This window comes from Thermothelomyces heterothallicus (assembly GCF_042370625.1).
Source record: "Thermothelomyces heterothallicus CBS 202.75 unplaced genomic scaffold P884_scaffold_34, whole genome shotgun sequence".
NCBI lineage: Eukaryota > Fungi > Ascomycota > Sordariomycetes > Sordariales > Chaetomiaceae > Thermothelomyces > Thermothelomyces heterothallicus.
In genome coordinates this window covers 108-20,459 of record NW_027192595.1, presented here as the reverse complement: position 1 = coordinate 20,459, position 20,352 = coordinate 108, and the positions used below count along the sequence as shown (strand labels likewise).

Sequence of the window (20,352 nt, the reverse complement as noted above, 5' to 3'; positions counted from 1 at the left end):
GGAGAATGTGGGATGAAGGACCTCGGTACAGAGCACTGTATAAGCTGCATCATGGTACACTATCTGCACATTCTTTGCTCTGACATCCCTGGTGCCGCCATCACGGTCACGCAATATTTCTCTAGCAAACACGCCTCTGGTTTTTCAGGCTGGCTGCGGTGCGAAGTAGTGCAAACAAAAGTCATTTGGGCTTCCTCGTTCCCGGGTCGCCCGATATCGCGATCCAGGGGCAGAAGCTGCTTCCCGCCTGTACTACACAGAGAAAGTACTACAAAAGACCTGAAAAATCATCCCAAGCCTGGCCAACACCCTACTTCCATATATTTCTCACAAAATTTCGTACCAGAGCTGAGCACGTGTTGAGAAGGCTCGATGAAGCTGGAGCTGAATTGGTGGCCGGAGTCTCTGCGTGGGAGGGGTCCGTGCCAGAGTCAGAAGGGGCCGACACCTGAGAATCTTGGGCGGTTGGCGCTGCTTCCGGTGCCGAAGTGGTCTCCTCTGTCAACCTTGCTTCCTCCGCGGATCTTGACTCGGACTGGGCAGGCAGCTCTGGCTCCAGATCCAACATCTTGTCTCTGGCCTTGATCACCATGTCCGTCAACGCCTCCCTGCTGCCTTCAAGAATCTTGAAGCCGGGGTCTCCTCCTCGCTCCAGAGCATCCGCAATCTCTATGAGTTTGGCCGACCAATGCTTCCAGATGGAGGGGCCGCTGCTGTGCTTCCATCCCGTCCAGCCAAAGCGGTAGGGTGGCAAATGCTTCTTGACGCACTCGGCATATATCACGTCTCCGGCAAGGACGATGTACTGCGCGGCTGCCATGACCTGGCAGTCGATCTCTGGCGCTTTGTAGTCGAGGACACCCGGGTCCAGGCCGACCGAGATACTGTGGACCTCGCTCTGAAACCGGCCCTCCTCCCCGGCGTCCAGCCCAGCTGCTAAGCAGCGTGCTCTGAATGCGTGGTAGTTGACATATTCCGCGCTGGCGCGTTTGAGCGACGAAAGATTGTCCGGATTGGTCAAGTCGCCGAAACAGTGAAGACACATCTCTGTGTTCATGGAAGGTCTCAAGGGTTAGCAATGAGGCGCGAATCATCAGGCCCGAGAGAAGGGAGCCGAGGGAGGCAGAGGCACACGGTACGAGCGCATGACTAACCTCCAGCGTCAACCTGATAGAGCTCTCGTTGCAAGAGAGGATAGCTGCTCCAAACCTGGCTGTCGACCCATTCGAATGACTAGCCCAGCAAAGTTGTCAGCAGTGCATCATCATCTAACAACCATGGAGGGTGAAAAGCAATTGGCTACTGACCTCAAAGATCTTGGCGGGGCGTGATGGCAATTTGCCCAGTTCCACCAGAAGTTCGATCACCTTTTCCTGCTTCGGATCGTCATATTGAATTTGAACTGCAGTTCGGAAGAGCAACTCGTAGAAGATTGTGAGGTAACCCGTCCAACCTTTCTTGGAGCGTCGGTAACCGTCGAACTTGGGCTTGTAGACAGTACCGTAGAGTTCATCAAACCGCCGTGCAAAGACCGCGGCTGCGCCATCATCGTTCGACAGCAGGTACTCCTTGATGAGAGACGCAATCAAATATTCGATGTGATCGTCAGATTCAGGATTGCATGTCCGCAGTATGTCATCCAGCACTGGCTGCCAGCCAGGCTTAATCTCATCATACTCATCGTATATCTCGCTGTCGGGGAGAATGTCATTCTTTGTCTGAGGCATGATGGTCAATGGGAGAATGTGCTCCAGTCAAGAAAGCGCGATGCGAATGTAAGGCATATGAAAATTGAAGGAAGAGAGAAAAATATCTTGGATGGCGGGAGAGTATGGCGAGATGAATGGCACGGGGAACAAGATGCTTGTGCGCCTTCCCCGCACCACGATTGGTTAGGGTCGGTTGAGTTGAAGGCAGCGGCGCTTATTGAGATGCAACCCAGCCGCGCGGTTGCGTAGGTGCAGCCGAGGCCCCTGATGTACTGATGTTATTATGTACATAAGTAGGTACCTAAAGTAGGTACTAGGTATGGGCATCACTGTGTATGTAGTAATATAATTACTGTACTGCCACCAGCACTCCGGGGTAGTTGTTGGTTCGAACTTGCATTGCGAAACAAGGGTCTTCGTGCATCCCGCTTTTTTAAAACAATATAATTAGGGGCTACACCGATCTATTTTTACGACTTCGACCCCTCGTCGCCGCCCGTCCGCCCATGAACGCGGCCTTCACTCTACGCCTCGTGGTACTCCGCGGGTAGTCTCCCCATGGTATTGGCGAGCCTTAGCGGGACGGCGTCTCGCTTTTCTTCGTGCCGGCCCAAAGTTACATTGAGGTAACACTTGGGTAAGGTCGTACCTACGGCCACCTGCTTCAGCTCTTCCTGAAACCAACTTATGCGCCGGTTCCATCCTCGGGTTGGCGACAGGTTGTCATGGACGGGTACTCTCTAGCGGCGGCAAACAACAGGGCCTGGGGTTGAAGGGCACCGAAGTTGTTAAGTACGGGCACGCGACGCGCAAGTGATGGTGGGAAAGACCAAGTCAGACATCGTCGGCCTCAGCAACTTCCAAACCGCCAATTCAACAGGACATATCTCAACATATGCATGATTAGGTTTGAATATGGGAAGCAGCAACTCTAAGCAGGAGGGCCCTGGCCGCAGGGTGAACACAACCAACGAACGGAACGCACTGGTGAGCATTCCCGCATTTGAGGATTTTTCATTGTGGCAGGTGCGGCCACCTGCCTGTGCCTTCCACTTGCCCGTGGCTTCCTTTGTGGCTGCAGACCGTCCTTTCCTTTCCCCCTTTCCGTGGGCCGCAGGCATATCTCCTGGCCGTCTTTTCCCTCCTTCTATCCCTTCGCTGCTTCTATCCCAGACTTCCGCCTTTTCATCTTCGCCAAGAAGGACCTCTGGCCTCTGTTTTGCCTATTCAGCCCATTGAATGCTTCATTCATTAATTCACTGCGAAACTGAAACCCGGTTTAACATGTCATCATTTCAATCAGGAATTCGCCACCCCACGAGGAAACCTCCAGCTCAAGCGTGTTGACGACATAGTCGCAAGATCTCCACCACCGCCGACGGAGCGCCCCAAAAAGCGCATATTCCCTAAGGAGTACCGAAATGTCGAGCATGGGCCTGACGGCCGCAGCGAGAATTTTGACAGGAGATGGATTCAGCAGGGACGGAACCCTGCCGATCCCCGAGACATGAAGATGTACGAGTATCCGGTCAAAACGCTTGTCCAACCCGCACCGTTCAAGTCAGAGTTCGATTTCACGCGTCCATCTGCCTCCCTCCGCGATTGCCAAGCGCCACCGCCCAAAAACCTGGAGGGCATCAAGGAGTACTGGATGGCGCCTTCCAACGACCCGGGACCGTTGCGTGCGGTAGTCAACAAGGATCATGAGGTGGTTGGAGCCATATACCACCCCAAAGGAGATACGCGAGGCTATGAGCGCGCCCGAGTGCAGCCCTTGGATGCTCACGGCCGCGGCGAGTTAGCTCGCTACAAAGACACGCAGGTCGCTGGGCGAACCACGTGGCCACAGAGAGGGCCGGAGTGACAGCGGAACTGTGGTTGCTGTGTACTGGACTCTGTAGTGTTATATGGCGCTCCGGGCATTACATGCTGGTCATGGAGGCTTTGGAGTCTGAAGTGTGTATATACTGGAAAGCGAAGGTAGGAACTTTGCTTCTATATACTGGGCTAATCCTTCCATATTCATCTCACCTGGAATTTGGCGCCACACTTCTGGCCTTGCGCGGTGCTCTTTCCATCTATATTGACCGCAATTGAGGTTACATTCGCCGTGAAGGTGTGTGCTACAGCTCGATGGCTGCAAATGACTACAGCTCGGACTGGCTACAAGATACGACACCACAGCGGTATTCGCGCCGTGGGCGGCACTCCTGGACCAACTGGTACGGTCTGCAGAAGTGGTGATAAGATGCGTTGATTCTTCCAAGTGCCAGAGGCACTTGGGGATGCTGTCTAAATACATGTCTATGACCCCTGGCTCATCATCCCTGTTGGTGGGTCAGTCGGATCTGACCCACTGACAGCCATATGCTGTAACAGTGTGGCTGAGCCCGTACGTCGCTGAAGGTATTGGTGATGTTTAATGGGAAAATGTATCCTATATGATTCAAGTGCCCTCGGTAGTGGTTAGTAAATTTAGAGAACATTATATACATTGTAGATTGACTGGCTTAAGGTGACATAATTAAATAATGACTTGGAAATACCCCGATATGGTCGAGCCTACAACCGATAAGGCTTCACGTCATGCCTACCACAGCTTTGAGGAGAATGAACTATTACTTGCAATAACCAGTCCAACCTCTCTCTCTCCCCCGTTGTGGGGTCAGGTGTCGAAGCGCCCAGGACCACCGCATTGGGAATGACCTCAAGCAGAACATGGCTACTTGCTGACCCCCGTCTCTCGTTCTTGGTTCTACGAGTTGATCAATCCTCGCCTGACGTTGATGCATTACCTCGAATTGTATGCGCAATAATTAACCTAGCTAGGTAGGCACAACTTTGGGCGAAAACAAGAGAAAACAAATCACAATCGAATCTAACAAGTCCATACAGGAAAGGGTTGTAGATGCAGTGCGCGCATGACCTATGCACCAAAATAGCTCATTCCCAAACTTGTAATTCGTTCTCAAATAGTACCTTCAGCACGCCTGTAGCTCTCCCTACACCCGTAAAACGACAAGAACCCGCCGCCAGATAACAAAGAACTTTTGTCTTCCGACATCCTCGAGTGAGAGAGTGACATATTCAATAAAGTAAATCCTGGGTATATCGCGCGAACTACTGAAAACAGCTCACAAACCTCCGAGAACAAACTCCTGAGACTCCAGGACCGCCAAATGATCCCGAGCAAGATGATTAAAGCTCTGCACCTTCCTCAAGGCATCCATACAAGCTTGGAAGTCGTCGTCAAGTGTCGACTCGCCTTCAGTCTCGAGCGGGCGACTTTGAAACCCATAGTCGCCGTTTAGTCGTCTTTTGCGGTCCGCCGCCAGCTGCGACGCGCCGAAAAAGACGGCTAGCGGCATGAATATGTGAGCCTATCCTCGTGCATTGTGCATTAGTCTCGCGTGTACGGCACGGACTGGACGCTGCGCCGATGTCAGCAACACAAGAGGACGGGCATGTCTCACCTTGAAATATCCGATATGCTCGTGTGCCTTGGCCATCCTAGCAATTTCCTGCGCAGACCGCGTGGCACGCAACCGATATTCGGCAACCCTGGCGCGCGACTGCTCATCCATTCTCGACGTTTCCGTGATCTGGCACATGAGGATGGTTGTTGCGTGGGCCACCATGAAGGCGAAGAATATCATGGGATCGGCTATGGCTGAAACGACAGGTGCGTTCAATGACAAGGAGTCGAGTGTTCGCGTCAGGATGCCGTCCACCCATTCGTGCCGCATCCAAAAATCAAGCGACGGGTTTCCAAACGCCCGTTCGACGCCAGAGACATTGCTATGTGACAACGCACGACCGCAGATGGTGACGGTTACGGCAGATTCTGCAAGGGGGGAGAGGAAGTTGTGGTCGCCTGACGCGATCGCTTCTGGCAGAAAACAACCCGGGATTGGATGGCCGCTCTGAAAAGCCAACTCCGGGGACGGGAGGCGGGTACAAATCTGTCATAATGCAGGTTTAATGAGTGAGTAATCGGTGTGCCTTGTCACGAAAATGAAGATCATCCAAGGAGCTCTCTGGTGTGATGGTGCGGTGTGACGATGCGAAACATACCACTTCTTCAGTCAGCGTGGGTGGACACCGGCTCTTGAGGCAGCCAAGGCGATCGAGACAGTAGGCCACCCAGAATGTCCTCCTTCGTTCCTCTCTAGCCACGGCATCTTCCCCCTCGACAGTATTTTCAGGGTTGTCCACCTCATGCAGGCGCGCGAGTTGGACGAGGCGGAACGCCCGCCCGGCACTGATCGAGGCCCGTCGATAGCTCGCACGGGCCAACTCGTAATAGGCCACGAGTAGCCACGCCTGGACGTGCTCGATGCGTACTGGTTGCAAATCGTCATCGGCCAGGTCCAGTGCCTCGAGCATTTGTCGCGTCTCATTGTATAGCATCTCTCGGGAGCTCTCGAATTGAGACGAAAGCGCCATCGAAAGTGTCCACATCGCGTACTGGAGGCAGAGCATGTAGCCAGGTCCATCGCCGTGCTGGGTGTGCCGCGCCCGAGCAAAGTACCGTGACTGGTTGAAGATGGGAACATTTGGGTGGACTCTGTCAAAGTACAACTGGTCGCTGAACGGGCATGCGGGAGTCAATTATGGGCACGACAAAATATAGGGGGGTTGGGGAAAGAGAGAGGAAACCACCAGGGACGAACGTACAGGTCTGCCCGCATCAGGTCGTCGACAAAAGTGGCCCGCTGTGGCGATGGCGGTGTGGGCGGGAACTTGAAGGTTGAAAAGCCCATCGAATCGGATGTGGGGGTCATAGGAGGAACCTGCACGTTGATTTCGCCGTCCCAGATTGCGGAGTTGTGACCTGGTGAGACAAGCGTTGGAGATCCCCCATCCGAGATTGGCGTAGCTGTGTGAGGATCGGGTGCCGTCGCGGGGAGCGATTCGCCTGTGAGAATCGACAGCGTTTCAGCGCTGTTGTCGATGCTGAGCCGGCGCTCCAACGCAACTGCTCAAAGGTCCGATCAGTCTAAGGAATCCCTAAAATCCGAGCCCTAAAAGATCGCCATGGCCGTTTGGTGACTCACCGATGCGGCTGCGCAGCGCTTTTAGATCGCCTTTCTTGGGGCCTCTCGCGAGGCGGTTGTTGTTGATCTCGCAGACAATGCCGGCGTCGGCACATGTTCCACATTGCGGTCGCTGTCTGTCGCCTGGACGCGGTGGTTTCCTTGTCAGCATCATCGGCCACCATCTGCCAACGGCGAGCCGCAACCCGTCTTCCGGTCGGACCACGGCGACATCATTGTCTTCGAGCTCGGCCCGTAAGACGAAAGGGAGTTATCACGATTCTTACATCGCAGCTTCCGCTTTCGACACTCTTCACACGCTGCTCCCGGCAGTTGCCTCGGTTGGCCAGTGGTCCCGACCCCGTGGCTGCTGCCTGTACGCTTGTGAGCAGCCATGGGTGAAGACTGGATATTAGTAGGCGTCAGTGACTCTAGGATGGATGCTTAGGCAACACGCGGGAGGGACGGACCGGTCGGTTCTGGATTGCGTTGTCCTTGCAGGGTAGCCGGCCTATAAATCTGGCGTGGGAGGATCGCTCCTTCCAGCGGTTCTCGTTGCAGGGTTCTGGGACCGGGGAGAATCCATGGAGGTAGGCACGCGAGGGCTTTGCCGAGTTTTGCTGCCTCCCTTCCTAGAGTGCCCAGTCACCTTCCAAGTTAGTTGCGTGCTGATTGCTGGCATGCCCTCCTGCCACGTCCTGTGAGTCTTCGACCTGAACAAGGGCGTGTTGGGATGGGGCGCTCTCCCTCGTTCCGTGCTGCAACCTGGAACTTCCGCCGATGCCAACACCTGGCTGTGTGTGGTCTGGACCAGGGCCCCCGGCTGCGGTCGACGACCGATCTTCGAGACGACTTCGGCCCATCGGACGCAATCCGTCATCCATCGATCTGCCCCGGCCCCACCTTCGCGCTGCTCGGCGGGGGACTTGTGGGACATTGGTTTTGCTCAGTCCCATTGGTACCTTCACGACTGGGTGTGTGTGGTGTGTGTGTATGTGCTCCATCCACTACCCGCACGACCTACTCTACAATGCCCGAGCAGGGCAGCTCTAGTGTCGCGGCAGGCGGGAAAAATGAAACGCTAACGATGCTAAAGAAGCTAGTGTGCCCTAGCAGGGCGGACAGTGCTGATGCACAGCCGAACACGCACAACTTCACACCTTCCCGACCGTTGGACGCTCATGCAACGCGTTCAACTGGCAAACGTTCTATCTGCGACGCACCCCACCGGCTGCATGCTTGTCTGACCAAAGCACATACGACTACTTACATCGTACTACACTACACTACAGAGCACACTGCATGCGACTGGAAGTGTTGAGCCATACCTCCGTGATCTCGGTGTATACAAGTGGTCGGTACTGTATACTGTGTATGCGTAGCACCGAAGATGATCGACGCTCGATCAGATGGGAGAGCCCTGCTCGCTTCTCTGGGCCCACCCCTCCTACCGCCAGGGCGGGCTTCCTATCTGGCCCGTAGCGCACCGCTAGCGGGTGATCGACAGCCGGGGCCTGACTTGGCAATCCCTGCCATCCCAAAGAGGGAGTTTGCCTGTCCATTGCTGTGCGCCCAGCTGCTCCCCACAGCCCGATTTCTGCCAGCGTCGACCCGCAAACGGATATCCTTTCCTCGTGCGGTTGCCCCATTCAGCCAGCAGCTCCGTCGGCACCAGTGGTTCCCGCAGAGCATTTCCATCAGAGCCACGGACCACACTCTCGAGTACCGTTCCTCTGGCCCTGGGTCCGCCACAAAAACGCTCCGGCGGGCCATGGTGGACAGAACTGCCGGGGATGATTGGTTGATCTCGCCAAACGCAAAGCTGCGCCAATCAAACCCCGTCCTCGCCCGGTCCCCGGTAGTCCCCGGTCGTCCCCGGTCGTCCCCGATCGTCCGTTTCCAACTGCAGCCTACACAGTTGCATGAACCACTGCCCTCGATCACAGTCATTGTCGCCGATCAACCTAAAGAACTGGGCGAGAGATAGCTCAGCGAAAGCCTCGTCACTTGTCGATATCCACTCTCCACTCTCCGCTCTTCACTCTCCACTTTCCACTTTCCACTCTCCACTCTCGCACCTTGCTGGCCTGAGCGTCAAACCACGCGCTCGGCACTGGGACTCGGATGGCTCGGACGGTCACGGGACGCACGCCTTGGCTCCATGCCCCATGTCGAAGTAGACTGGTAGATCGGGGTCGCCAGGGAACGCCCAAGCCACGCATCGGAGCATTCCACGTTCGCCGCTGCATCGTGCATTGATCAGGCGTGATGGCGGGCACACACGTCCGCTGCAGAATCGGGGCCAATCTTCGTCTACTGTGATGCGGCTAACACGAAGCTTGACGCCAGTCGCATCTGTATACCATTGACTGAACGGCTTCGAGCCCTACACGTATGTACCGGGCTACGATGTCTACCTCTCGCACACTCCATTAACTAACCCTGCTGTAGTGTAATTTAGGGCACCCTCATGCGTGTTTTCTTGGTAAAAAAGATGGCACCCTGGCGCCTCTCCAAGGATTTGCCCACTAATTAACCAGATCTCGACCGGATCTGTGATGAAGTTCATCGACCAAAAAGACCCGACGCCACCTCATCGAGTTATCCGAGTCATCGGGTGCTCGCCTGGGTGAAAACCCTCGATATTAACATGTAATTTACCCAACCTACGGCCGGGGCCCGGGGAAGAGGGGAGTGGTGACCACATTCGTGTTTACTCTCCCTACCGCGGTTGCGGGCCCAGTTCATGAGCCGGCGTCAGGGCAGGGTGAGACAGCCGGACGTCCGAGGACACTAGAATCGCATTTATCCGTCCCTCGACGCACGGCAAGATTTGAACATTGCTGTCGGAAGCTGTGGAGCTTCCAAGCGTATTAGCCACGCGTTTGCCACAGCTGTATGAGGCTGTTCAACGCATTGGCCAGTCCCTTTGTCTATAAATACCACTCTTTTTGTCTCCTTTGTAGATAGTTCAACAAGGCACTCTTTTCCTTCGTACAAGCCACCCACTGCAGACACTGCTTTCAACGCTCCCGGAAGCTCATCACTGCGTTCGGCAGTTATGGGCCCGGTTGGCGTAGCGGTCTATCTGAGCACCGCAATTCCTCGGCGCACACAAGCCGGGATTGCATGCGAGGCCCCAGGTTCGAATCACACTCGAAGACCAAGTTTAGCACTCTAGGAATACTGAGGCGCGGGTATATCCTAGAAGAGTAAAGTGCTATAACTAGTGGGGTACGGTCCTCAATAATGGAGTGCAAAGCCGGGGCACATCCGATGGGGAGTACTAGTGGGTCACGAGAGAGAGTTGTGTGTGAGGTAGATCGAGTCAAGCCTCTTTCCTCGATCTGGGGGGTGTGTCAGAATACCTACGGCCATCCTTAAGGTGCAATTGCTGGCAGGCAATGGCGGCGTCGCTTTTGCTTCACAATTGCGTAGGCACCCGAAGATCAGGGGCTATTATTACTGAGCCCGAAACCGTGGCTAAAGATCAGGTATTACCTACCTACCTACCTACCTGCCTGCCTGCGTATGCGGTATGACATGCCTGTTGCCTAGGGCTCTCCGTACTTGGTGACCGGTGCTGGAACTTTGCACCGATGAACAGCTGATGCATCGTTTCGTTTCTACGCAGATACTATGCAAGTAGGATATGAGGCCATGTGCCCCCGGCGACTTTGCCCTATAGCAACTGGAATCGGCCCGGCGTCCGACTTACTACTTAGCCATCCGCGGTGGCTTGGCTTGGCTGGCTGGCTGGCTGGTGTATAATAGTATTTGTATAATTAACAAAGTCTTTGCGGCTTACTTTCAGCTGGGCAGGGGAGCCGAGCGTTCTTGGCGCGAAACATCACACGATGCCCCCCGTGTCGGCAAGAAGCAAGAACCACAGGAGCCCGACCCGAGTTTCTGGTTCCCCCGGGGGGGGGGGGGGGGGGCACGACTTGTTCGTGATGTTGTGGAACAGCTGCTACGTACAGCGTGTGTACGAGTACGTCAAGTGTGTGATGGGATAAGAGGTCGGATCGGCGGCCATGGTACTCGGTACAACAGGAGCAGCCGCCTGAACCCCCTGTTCTCTCCCCTCCGGGGGCAGACGAGAGACAGGGAACTTCCGTCCACTTGCCTTGCAGACAGGAAATGCTGGTGGTTGTGTTGTCGTTGTCGTTGCTGCTGCTGCTGCTGCTGCTATTCTTGTTGTTGCATCCCCCCGCGCACCTGGAGAGCCCTAAACCTAGAAGCATGCCAGCCCCTGCAGGCAGGCAGGTAATCAGATAGGTACTTGATGTGTCAGGTCTTGCTTGTCGGCGGAAATCCACGCGGCGAAGCAGGAGCTGGTACGTAATCCTATCGTTTGCCTGCTTGTCGGTTGAATTGTCAGTTGACTATCCAAGTATCCGTACGTCTTACCCTTCCCTATCGGAATATAGAATCAAAAAAACGCAGCGGAAGAAGAATGATTGCAAGTTGACTTACGAGACAATCAACTTCCATTTTGTTCTCGAGGGACAGATCTCAGATGTCAATAAGAGGGTGTCAGTTACACGAGCCGTTGCCCGACACCGAGTGTGTTCATTCATGCGGACCCTCCGGCCCTTCATGCGGCCAACCATGTGCTTTACATGAGGCAGGAAGGAAAAGAGCGAGGGGGTAATGGGCGCAGTCTCGCACAGTCGGATGGTAGGACATCGAGGACATGGTCCGCACACGGTGGACGGCCAACCAGAGAGGGAGGAATTGGGTTGGGGCCAGGAGATGGGTCTCAGCCATGTCTCAGTTCATACGTTGGGGGAAGGGAAAAAAAAAAAAGGGGGGGGGGGGGGGGGGGGGGGGGGGGGGGGGGGGTGTGGAACGAAGATGCTTCCCATCACGTCCAGAGCCTGTGAGACAGGCAAGCCTTCCGCGTCATCTAGACGAGGCGATTCATTTGAATGGAGATCGAATAGGATCGAATAGGAAGGTCACCCGAGAACATGCCACCCTCTACACAGTGTCACTTCCACCGAAATTTTTCTTTTCACCTCACCTCTGTCATTTGTATATCTCTGGAGAGCAGCCAAGGATGATTGGGCAGAAGGGGGGAGTATACGGGCAGGTGAGGGATCGATGTGTTTCTCCGTCACACGCCTCTGCAGCAGCTCGCGGCCGGCGAACATCGGTATGTAAGTTAGGTAGGTTGACAAGACGGCATGGTCCAGGTATGGTTGGTAGTGCAGCTGCGGGTGATGTCTTTTTGTAGAGAATCAGGGACCGGTAGGGGAGATGTCCAGCCTGAAGCCATACGAAGAATGTATTGTCCATGTGTACAAGCGAAGCGAATGAAATGCCCAAACCGGGGGGGAAAAACTGAACGATAGGTACAACATGAAAGGAAACACCACGCATTTATGTGTGTGCTCTCAAGCGTACCACTGGTCCTCCTGAGCCCCAAGAAGCGGTCCCGTAAAGCGGCGGCGGCGGAGGAGGAAGAAGAAGAAGAAGAAGAAGAAGAAGTGAAAAAAGAGGAATGAGAAGAAGAAAAAAGGCCCAGGGCCAAACAATGAACAACAAGAGGAAAACAAAACAAAAAATATGTATAACGAATGGAGAGAAAAAAAAAGTGGCTAATAATGCAACCCATCCAAGAAGAGAAAACGAAGGTAAACATGTCCGGGCTTCAAAACGGTTTGCCGAATCACTTACGGCTTCAGGCTCCCTGTCTCTCTCTCTCTCCAGCTCCCTTCTCTCGACCAGGACTCGGGAGCTCATAGGGCCTCAGGGGAAGCCGGCCCTGAGGTTATCATACTTGCTGTCCGGGTACGACAGCTGGTTCTGGGACTGGTCGATGGCGCCGAGGGCGGCGAAGCTGGCGCCGATGAGGCTCTGGTCGCCGGTGCGGTCGGCGGAGGCCTCCCAGAACATGCTGCCGGCGAAGCCCTTCTGGCGGACGTAGTCGACCTTCTTCTTGACCATGTCGACGGTGTCGAAGCTGATGAGCTCGCGCGTGGCCGGGTCGTAGCTGTAGGTCGCGCCGGCCTCCTCGTCGTACTGGACGGTGGCGCCGGCCCGGGGCAGCACCTTGTAGTCCCACACGCCGCTCTCCCAGCTGCCCTGGCCGACGCCGGTGAAGGGCTTGCCCAGGCCGTCGGTGGCCTCGAAGGAGCGGCCGTAGATGGGCATGCCGAGCACGATCTTGGCCGGGTCGACGCCGGCGGCGACGTAGTCGGACAGGGCCTTGTCGGTCGAGAAGGGCGTCCTGCCCGCGTCGGCGGTCGGGTACAGGTTGGCCTGGTGTCCCGCCGCGGTGCTCCACGAGCCGGCGTAGTCGTAGCCCATGAAGTTGAAGAAGTCGATCACGCCGGCGATCTCGCGCAGCGGCAGGTGCCCGTAGTTGCTCGGCCCGGCCGGCGAGGCGATGGTGAGGAGGAAGTGGTAGCCGGGCGCGTGCTGGGCCGCGTAGTCGTCCAGGGCCGAGCGGACCGCCTTGAGCAGGAGGACGAAGTTGGCCGCCTCCTGCTCGTTGGCCGGGTACTCCCAGTCGATATCGAGGCCGTCGAAGCCCAGGTCGGCCAGGAGCCGGACCGCCGACGACGCGAAGAGGGCCCGGCTCTCGGCTGTGCTGGCCGCCGCGGGGAAGGTGGCCGAGTAGGTCCAGCCGCCGATGGAGAGCAGGGTCTTGAGCTGGCGGTTCGCCTTCTTGAGCAGGAAGAGCTGCTTGACGCAGCCGTAGACGTTGGTTCCGACGTCATTCCATGCTGCGGGGGAGCCGTGCTGTCAGTGGAACGGAAGGGGGGAAGGGAGAAAGATTACAAGGAAAGGGGTGTTGAAATGGATGGCTGATTGTTGGGTTGGGGGGGTAATTAGGTGGGTGGATTGAAGAGGGATATAATCTTACAGTCGTTGGGATAGTGCTTCTCGAGGTCCGCATACGTGTCCGAGAGGAATACCTCGCCGTTGGACCTGACGTTGGCAAAGGAATAGAGCACGTGGGTGAGCTGAGACGCGGGCAGCTGGTCTGGCTGGTAGTTGCGGCCGTAAATACCCCTATTCGATTGGCCGGTGAGTAAGTAAAAGTCTTGAGTGGTTCGTCTGGCCCGGAAACGGTGGAGAGAGGGAGCGGAGGGGGCGGAGGGTTGACGGCCGGGCGTACATACCAGTTAGTAAAGTACACGATGTTCTTGTATCCCGATGACTGCCGGGTCTGGACACTAGCTTCGGTCGTTGCTGGCACCGGCGAAGCTGGGGAGAGGAGCGGGAAGAGGGATAGGGCAGCCAGAGCTGCCTTCTTCAGAGAGCGAGCCACCATGGTGGACAAGAAGTTGCAAAGTAGGAAATGATTGGGCTGTGCTTTCGTGCTCTTTCGTTCTTTGGCTCCTTTGCAACTGGATAATGGCGACCACCTGGTCTTGAGGTTCTGGTGATGTTGATGATAGATGCTCTAGAGGAGTACGCCGGCTTTGTGAACGATCGCAGTGCTCTTATACCCGTGAACTCGAGAGCATCTCTCTAGTCTCATTTCCCTTTTTTTTTCTTTTGCCCACGAGCCACCATCATGCTCATTTCCCTTGATGGCACGCTTGGTAACCACTTTGGGCGCCGAGTTGACCCTTCAGCGCCTGTAGCAAGCCAACCCTCCGCTCGCCGGCAGCATGGTCGTGGGTCTACAACAAACCCCCTGACCCTTCTGCGGCAACGTTGCTGCTGGAGGCATGGCGAGTGGAACTTGGTTTTGCGCGCGACACCCTGAGACCTCATGCCCGCGTGTCTTCGTCCCGCACTTAGCATTTCTTGTTGCCCTTCCTTGACCCCACCGCTCACAAGCCGAAAGCATGGCCCGGTCGGCCCGTGATAGAACGAACGTTAGGGCTTTCCCCTCCCCGTCCCCCTCCCCGTCCCCCTCCCCGATGTGCGGGAGCTGCCGGCAACAACCCTGGGGATCATCCTCCTGCCTGGGCACATGCAACGTCAGCCGACACCATTCTGGGTCCTTATCGGACCTACCGAGATCTGGTTATCGCCCGGTTGTGACGGTTGCGACGGGGCCTTGGGTTGTTTTCCAAGGCCAATGAAACCTAGCATCTAAAAGGGTCAAGCTTTGACGGGGGCTCCGCGTGCCCGGCACTCGCCTGCGACCTGCGATCACCAGGCACCCGCCACGGGAGGACGTTGGCCAGCCCTGAGACAAACCAGGAAGGTCGAAACGCCGCGGGGTCTGGGTGTGATTGGTTGCTTGGCCGAGGTGGGTAGCCTCCATGCCTGCCCTGGAGCCAAACCTTATGTAATTGAGGGGTCCGAAGAGCATGCTTGGCGCGGTCTCGCGGAGACTTGCATCGAAAGGAGACAGGGTCGGATTTGACGGGCGGCCCAATCAACGTTGGCGCTACCTGATCGACAACCAAAGAGGGAACTTTCACAGAGCCTGGCCCCGGCGAGCATCCCTTATCATTCTTTACAATCATTGGGCGGGACGTGACAGCAGATGATCACTTAGTTCAAGACAGATGATACGGAGCAGAAGAGAGAAAAAAGACCCTATGAACAGAGAGCGACGTTGGGAGCATTCCGGTTTTCGCGTTGATGGCTCGCTCTCGGACACATACAAAAGGGACAGCGATGCAAAAGGGCAGCGATGCAATCAAATCCACGCACATGGCATCCTATGTAATTGATCCCGACCTGGTAAAGGTACCCGCGCCCCATTCCGGCACGACCAAGGCCGAGCGAGGTCTGCCTCAGTCGCGTTTGCGCCGCGTTGCAATCACGGATCTATCCCCAGCTCGGGACTTCGGTGCGTGAGCGAGCCGCATCATTTCGGCACTTTCCAAAAGAGAAAGTGTCCAAAAGAAGAAAGTGGGTAGGAAAAACCGATTGCAAAAGCCCCGCACGATATCTAGATTGCAATCATGGACCAGCGAGGTAACCAACAGCATTGTCGGTCTCGGCGGTAACATACTTGCTACTTAAGGCGGTTTCCGCGACGCACGGCTCAGGGGCACGCGGCACGGTGCTACCCAGAAAACCTGCCGTTTGGGCAACGCTGAGTACGCTAACAGTAGCTGGCGGCTACATATGACTGAAATGTCTCATTTTGCAACGTTGCAAAATACAAATCTATCAAAAAAGAGGAACGAGACTAGGAGCCCATAGGTAAGGGACGGCAGGTAATTACTCTACAAACACCAGACTGTGCTGCTAATTATTACGGCGTAACTTGGCAGTCCCCGAGGGAAAAAGAAAAGTTCCCAGCGGGTCGCGGGCGGAGAAACTGCTAAAAGTCGAAGCAGTTCGATCGCTGCTGCCTAAAGAGCCGTTCCTGAAGGGCCGACTTGGAGACAAGAAAGTTCCCCACTAAGTAAGTCGCGACCGGGATGGCCTCAGATCTCCTCGGCCAGGTCGTAGAGGTATGACCTTTGACTTCGACGGGATTAGGGCCAGGTTTAGTGGCCAGATCATCACCGTTCTCCCCCCTTCCACCCCTCTTCCTTCCATCCCCCCTTCCCCCCCCTTCTCTCCCTCTCTCTTGCTTTGCCTCCGCTCCTCCGTGCCCTCCGGTGATCAATGCCAAGATGCGCGTGTAGTTGCTGAGTGGTTCCAACCAGACGGTCAGGTTGGCAACCAAAACTGCCTTCATCCCCCGAGGTTGGTACGAGAGGCACGAAAGGAAAGGAGCTGGCAAACCAGCTTGGTAACCGTTCCATCCCATCACTCTGCCCTAGTCGTTGTGCATCGAAAACTAAGTTCAACTGTCCAGTAATTTACTACCTCGAAGGATTTACCTTTGCCTTCCAACCCCCCGTCCCCTTTTTTTTTTTAAAAAAAAAACAACAACTCAAGAACACGGCCTCCAGGCCTGACCGCGGCGACGTCACCAACCCATCGCCCATGTGTGATCCGCACAACTAGTACGCCGTGCGGCGCATGTCTTCTTGGTACTCCCACTCGGCCCCGCCGTCACCGTGAGCTGGAAGGGGAGAGCGGGCGAGGCTGCCCCCTAAGATTGCTGCGCCGCTCATAGGACCGGCCTAGAGGCGGCCGGACCGGTGTAGGGTGTGGCCGCCCAAGTTTAGACCGGTGGCGAGATGTTGGCGGCGGGGGAAAAGGATTCTGGGAATATAATTACCCGGGCAATTGAACAAGTTTTGTAAGTGCTAATTGGTCTTATGATAGAGAATCGCGAAGAAATGATAAGAAAAGAAGAAGGAAAGACCCAATTGCAGTATGCTCGGTGCGTGTCCAGGAGTTACGATCACCGACCTGCCTGCTACGCTGTGGATCGACAATCATTCTCCATCAAAAACAATGGGCCTCTCAAAGAGACCTGAGCAAGAGGCCACCGAGATTGCCACTTAGGAGCTACCTCGGAACCTGCCCAAGGATTCTCTTAGGAACATTGTGAGATAGCGGCCCTGAGGGCTCATGACTGGCCAGACTAACATGCCCCTCAACGGCCACCCATGACGGCCATTTGGGAGGAGTTGTGGTAGACATTGAGCTTTTTGATTGGTCAAGTGAGTGCCGGATCGCGAGTCATAAGAACGGGCAGGATTATTCAAGGCTCCTACACGCCGCTGTTCCTTCATGCGGACAGAGTGACCAGACCGGATCCGCCAGATGAGTGTTCCCTCAGTCCCTCAGCCGCACGCTTGCCTGGATACTGGGTTGCTCATTACTCTGTTCGAATCTGGGAGCGTCGGTAACCATATCCTGCCACTCGCATCATGTGGATATTGGCGGAAAACTGGGCGTCACTAACATAGTTTCCAGTAACGTTTCCTTTGGCCTGATGACTTGACATGGCTGTGTCGTAGGGCATCAGGCTGAACACCGCTGTGCACACGCAAAGCCTCGCGGCGCTCGTACAGACGTGTTGTGATGATGATGTACAGCGCTCGATATGCACGGAACTGCAAGGTCTGGCTTCTTTCCGCATTGGAGGAAGACTCGGCGTCGCGTTTGCCCGTTCAGTGGCAAAGTCCACCATCCAAATCCCCTTCGGCCTCCTCCCCATCGAGCAAGTCGCAAGCCGCAGGGTTCAGACAGCTGACAGCTGGCTACTATCACCAAAAGTGAAGTGGAGGGGCATCGGAGGGGCCAATCGCCGGTCAAACAATCCGATGCTCGCATGCGTCTCTCCTCGGAGAAAGGATTTTCCAGACGCCTAGGCAGACGGCATCGCCGCAGCAACATCGAGCGATATGTGAGATGTCAATCTCTCGCGCTTCTTAGTAGCCAACTGACGGGATACGCAGCCTCACAGTCTCAACATGCATGCGAAAGAGAAGGATCTTGAGGATGGATGCTTCGCGGTGACGTTTGAGAGAAAATACTACCGCCGGGGAGGGGTTTTCATCAAGAGGAATTTGCGACCCAAAGAATATCGCATCGGCTACCGAGGTCTCCATGTGCCCAGACTCGGAAAGGAACGCCTTATGAACGAAGCGGAAGCACTACGGTACATCCGCCAGAATACCGATATCCCGTATGTACTCAAGAAGCGTATTGTTTCCGTTTTATGTCTGGGGAGCCCAATGATGAGAAACGGCTCCTGAGAGGGCGTCTTCCCTCCCGAGTCCCTCCCAAAACTGCCCAAAGAGGGAAGAAAAGTACTGATGTTAATGTTCAGAGTCCCAGGAGTGTACTGCGACTTCGAGGACGATGAAGCGTACTACCTGATTACGGAGTACGTCGATGGTGTAGACATGTCTTCATTGTCGGAGGAGCAGAGGGCCATTGTGTATGAGGAGCTTTCGATTCACCTGGCGAAGCTCAAGACCCTACGGTCCAACCGAATGGGTGGGCCGTCAGGCATCGTCATTCCCCCCTACCGTGTGATGCGACAGACAGAGACAGACGACTGGCGTCTGCAAGTCTCTGATCGCGACGAGTACGTCTTCTGCCATAACGACCTGTCGCAACAGAACGTTATTGTCGACCCCGACTCACTGAAAATCAAGGCGATCATCGACTGGGAATACTCTGGATTCTACCCAGCCTACTTCGAAATGCTATTCTATACCAGGCTCGGCCCCTCGGTTGCCATCAAAGACGAGATAGATGACTCGGCCGATTTGCTGGCTTTCCTTAAATCCAGGGCCGAGGGCGCCTGATGGTTGGTGGGGTAGATGTCGATTTGTCTCTCCCGTGAACTACATACAAGGTGCTATGTGTTCTACCGATGCCCCAGTCCATTGTCCCATGTGCAACCCGTCCGCTACAACCTCGTCAGGCATGAAGAGCCCACCCTGCAACGACCATAACCCTTGAAGACCACTTTCAATGGCTCTTGTGTAAGCTGGGTGAAAATGACCTAGACGGGAGTCAGGTCTCCATCGTTGAAGCAGCAAGCAGGGCGGAGTCCACTGTACCTAGTGCGGGGCCTTTCCTCAGCTGGGACACTCGGACTGCGTGGGAGAGTAAAACATATGCAAAATACATACTCCGTACAAGTACAGTTCTTAGGTGACCTGACCAAACCCCTTGTACTTGAGCTGACCAAACCCCCTGTTAAGCGAGCTCGCTTAAGCTCGCTTAAGCTGACCTGACCAGACCTCCAAAATTTTGGGAATCGATTCCGAATCGATTCCTAAGCAGGTTATATGACCATACCCGGTCATATAGCCCTATTAGATTTTCAGAGCCTTACCCTAGTATTCAAACCTACCTACTATTTTCAATTATATTCGAAATCCTTCCTCTTTATATCCTCTAAACTAAAACCGTTAGTCGCCCCCTCCTCTTTAATTAAAAGGCGATTAAACTAACTTAGAATGTATTTCTAATTAGTTTAGTAGTAATAATAAGAAAAAAATGTCATTATATAAAGATATAATAAGTTAAGTATAGAGGGGATTGATTTAGAATCAATTCTAACTATATTCTAAAGGAGGATTATATATAGTACCTAAATAGTACTAATAGAACTAAGAAGCGCTACCCTAGTATGCCGCCCTTTAAGCGAAATGAGGTAAGTATTTAGAGAGTAGTATAGAAGTAGTTAGAGAGTGATTCTAAATCGATTTAGGATAGTAAAATTAAGCTTACCCTAGGTAAGGTTTACTATTGCTTTAGTAACGAGGATAGTAACCTCTATTATAAGATAGTAAGTAAAAAATGTTATAAAGTATTTTATAATTAGTTATTAATTGATTTAGGATACGTTCTCTAGTAAGTTAAATTTAAAGACTTATATTAAGAAGTATAAAATTAATGGTAACCTTACCTATATTAAGGGTAAGTAGTAGGGTACTAATAATATTAATAATATAAATATAATATATAGTAAGTCCTAAAATCCCTTCTAGAGCGTTTTAGAATTAGTTCCTAAACTATTTATAGAATTTTATACCAAATTATATAAGATTGTTAAGAAGGGTGATAAGGAGGAGTTTACTAAGCCGATACCGACCCCCTTTGTGACGAACCCAACTCAGACTTCTTCTGAAAGGGTTCAGACGAAGGTGAGTGGTGTGGGACAAAGGTGCAAGTCGTCTGAGGGATTCGGTGAAGCCAAAGGGTTCACAACAACACTAGAGTTGTCTCGCACAGTAGTCAGCGATGCTTGGTATGAGTACTGTGGTTATGATTGCTATCACTGGTGAACTCCCAGAGTCCACCATAACGAGTGACTA

At 54.3% G+C, this 20,352-nt stretch overlaps 7 protein-coding genes across 7 annotated transcripts; 3 read left to right on the top strand and 4 right to left on the bottom strand.

The window, feature by feature from the left end:
- Positions 1-310: 310 nt before the first annotated feature.
- On the bottom strand, positions 311-1,727 carry P884DRAFT_210941 (uncharacterized protein; the record flags this gene model as incomplete). Its single annotated transcript, XM_069439039.1, has 3 exons — positions 311-1,047; positions 1,155-1,233; positions 1,308-1,727. 3 exons carry the CDS (start codon positions 1,725-1,727, stop codon positions 311-313), a joined length of 1,236 nt encoding a protein of 411 aa, XP_069293900.1.
- Positions 1,728-2,190: 463 nt separating this feature from the next.
- P884DRAFT_294881 (uncharacterized protein) lies at positions 2,191-3,753 on the top strand. Its single transcript, XM_069444303.1, has 2 exons — positions 2,191-2,696; positions 3,013-3,753. The coding sequence occupies exons 1-2, from the start codon at positions 2,625-2,627 to the stop codon at positions 3,571-3,573; spliced, it is 633 nt and encodes a 210-aa protein (XP_069293899.1). The 5' UTR covers positions 2,191-2,624; the 3' UTR covers positions 3,574-3,753.
- On the bottom strand, positions 3,608-4,112 carry P884DRAFT_87596 (uncharacterized protein). The gene has a single exon (XM_069446138.1). The coding sequence runs from the start codon at positions 4,009-4,011 to the stop codon at positions 3,643-3,645; it is 369 nt and encodes a 122-aa protein (XP_069293898.1). The 5' UTR covers positions 4,012-4,112; the 3' UTR covers positions 3,608-3,642.
- Positions 4,113-5,089: 977 nt separating this feature from the next.
- On the bottom strand, positions 5,090-7,141 carry P884DRAFT_280719 (fungal-specific transcription factor domain-containing protein; the record flags this gene model as incomplete). Its single annotated transcript, XM_069443468.1, has 5 exons — positions 5,090-5,671; positions 5,784-6,297; positions 6,387-6,687; positions 6,767-6,889; positions 7,033-7,141. 5 exons carry the CDS (start codon positions 7,139-7,141, stop codon positions 5,090-5,092), a joined length of 1,629 nt encoding a protein of 542 aa, XP_069293897.1.
- A 308-nt stretch (positions 7,142-7,449) lies between these two features.
- On the top strand, positions 7,450-8,715 carry P884DRAFT_317334 (uncharacterized protein; the record flags this gene model as incomplete). Its single annotated transcript, XM_069445310.1, has 4 exons — positions 7,450-7,719; positions 7,788-7,950; positions 8,335-8,519; positions 8,692-8,715. Coding segments are annotated over 4 exons (642 nt in total), but the record flags the coding sequence as incomplete, so codon positions are not given.
- Positions 8,716-12,499: 3,784 nt separating this feature from the next.
- Positions 12,500-14,030, bottom strand: P884DRAFT_210982 (glycoside hydrolase family 18 protein; the record flags this gene model as incomplete). Its single annotated transcript, XM_069439043.1, has 3 exons — positions 12,500-13,479; positions 13,620-13,768; positions 13,879-14,030. The coding sequence occupies 3 exons, from the start codon at positions 14,028-14,030 to the stop codon at positions 12,500-12,502; spliced, it is 1,281 nt and encodes a 426-aa protein (XP_069293895.1).
- A 3,958-nt stretch (positions 14,031-17,988) lies between these two features.
- P884DRAFT_303137 (kinase-like domain-containing protein) lies at positions 17,989-18,831 on the top strand (the record flags this gene model as incomplete). Its single annotated transcript, XM_069444999.1, has 2 exons — positions 17,989-18,203; positions 18,348-18,831. The coding sequence occupies 2 exons, from the start codon at positions 17,989-17,991 to the stop codon at positions 18,829-18,831; spliced, it is 699 nt and encodes a 232-aa protein (XP_069293894.1).
- Between the last annotated feature and the right edge of the window lie 1,521 nt (positions 18,832-20,352).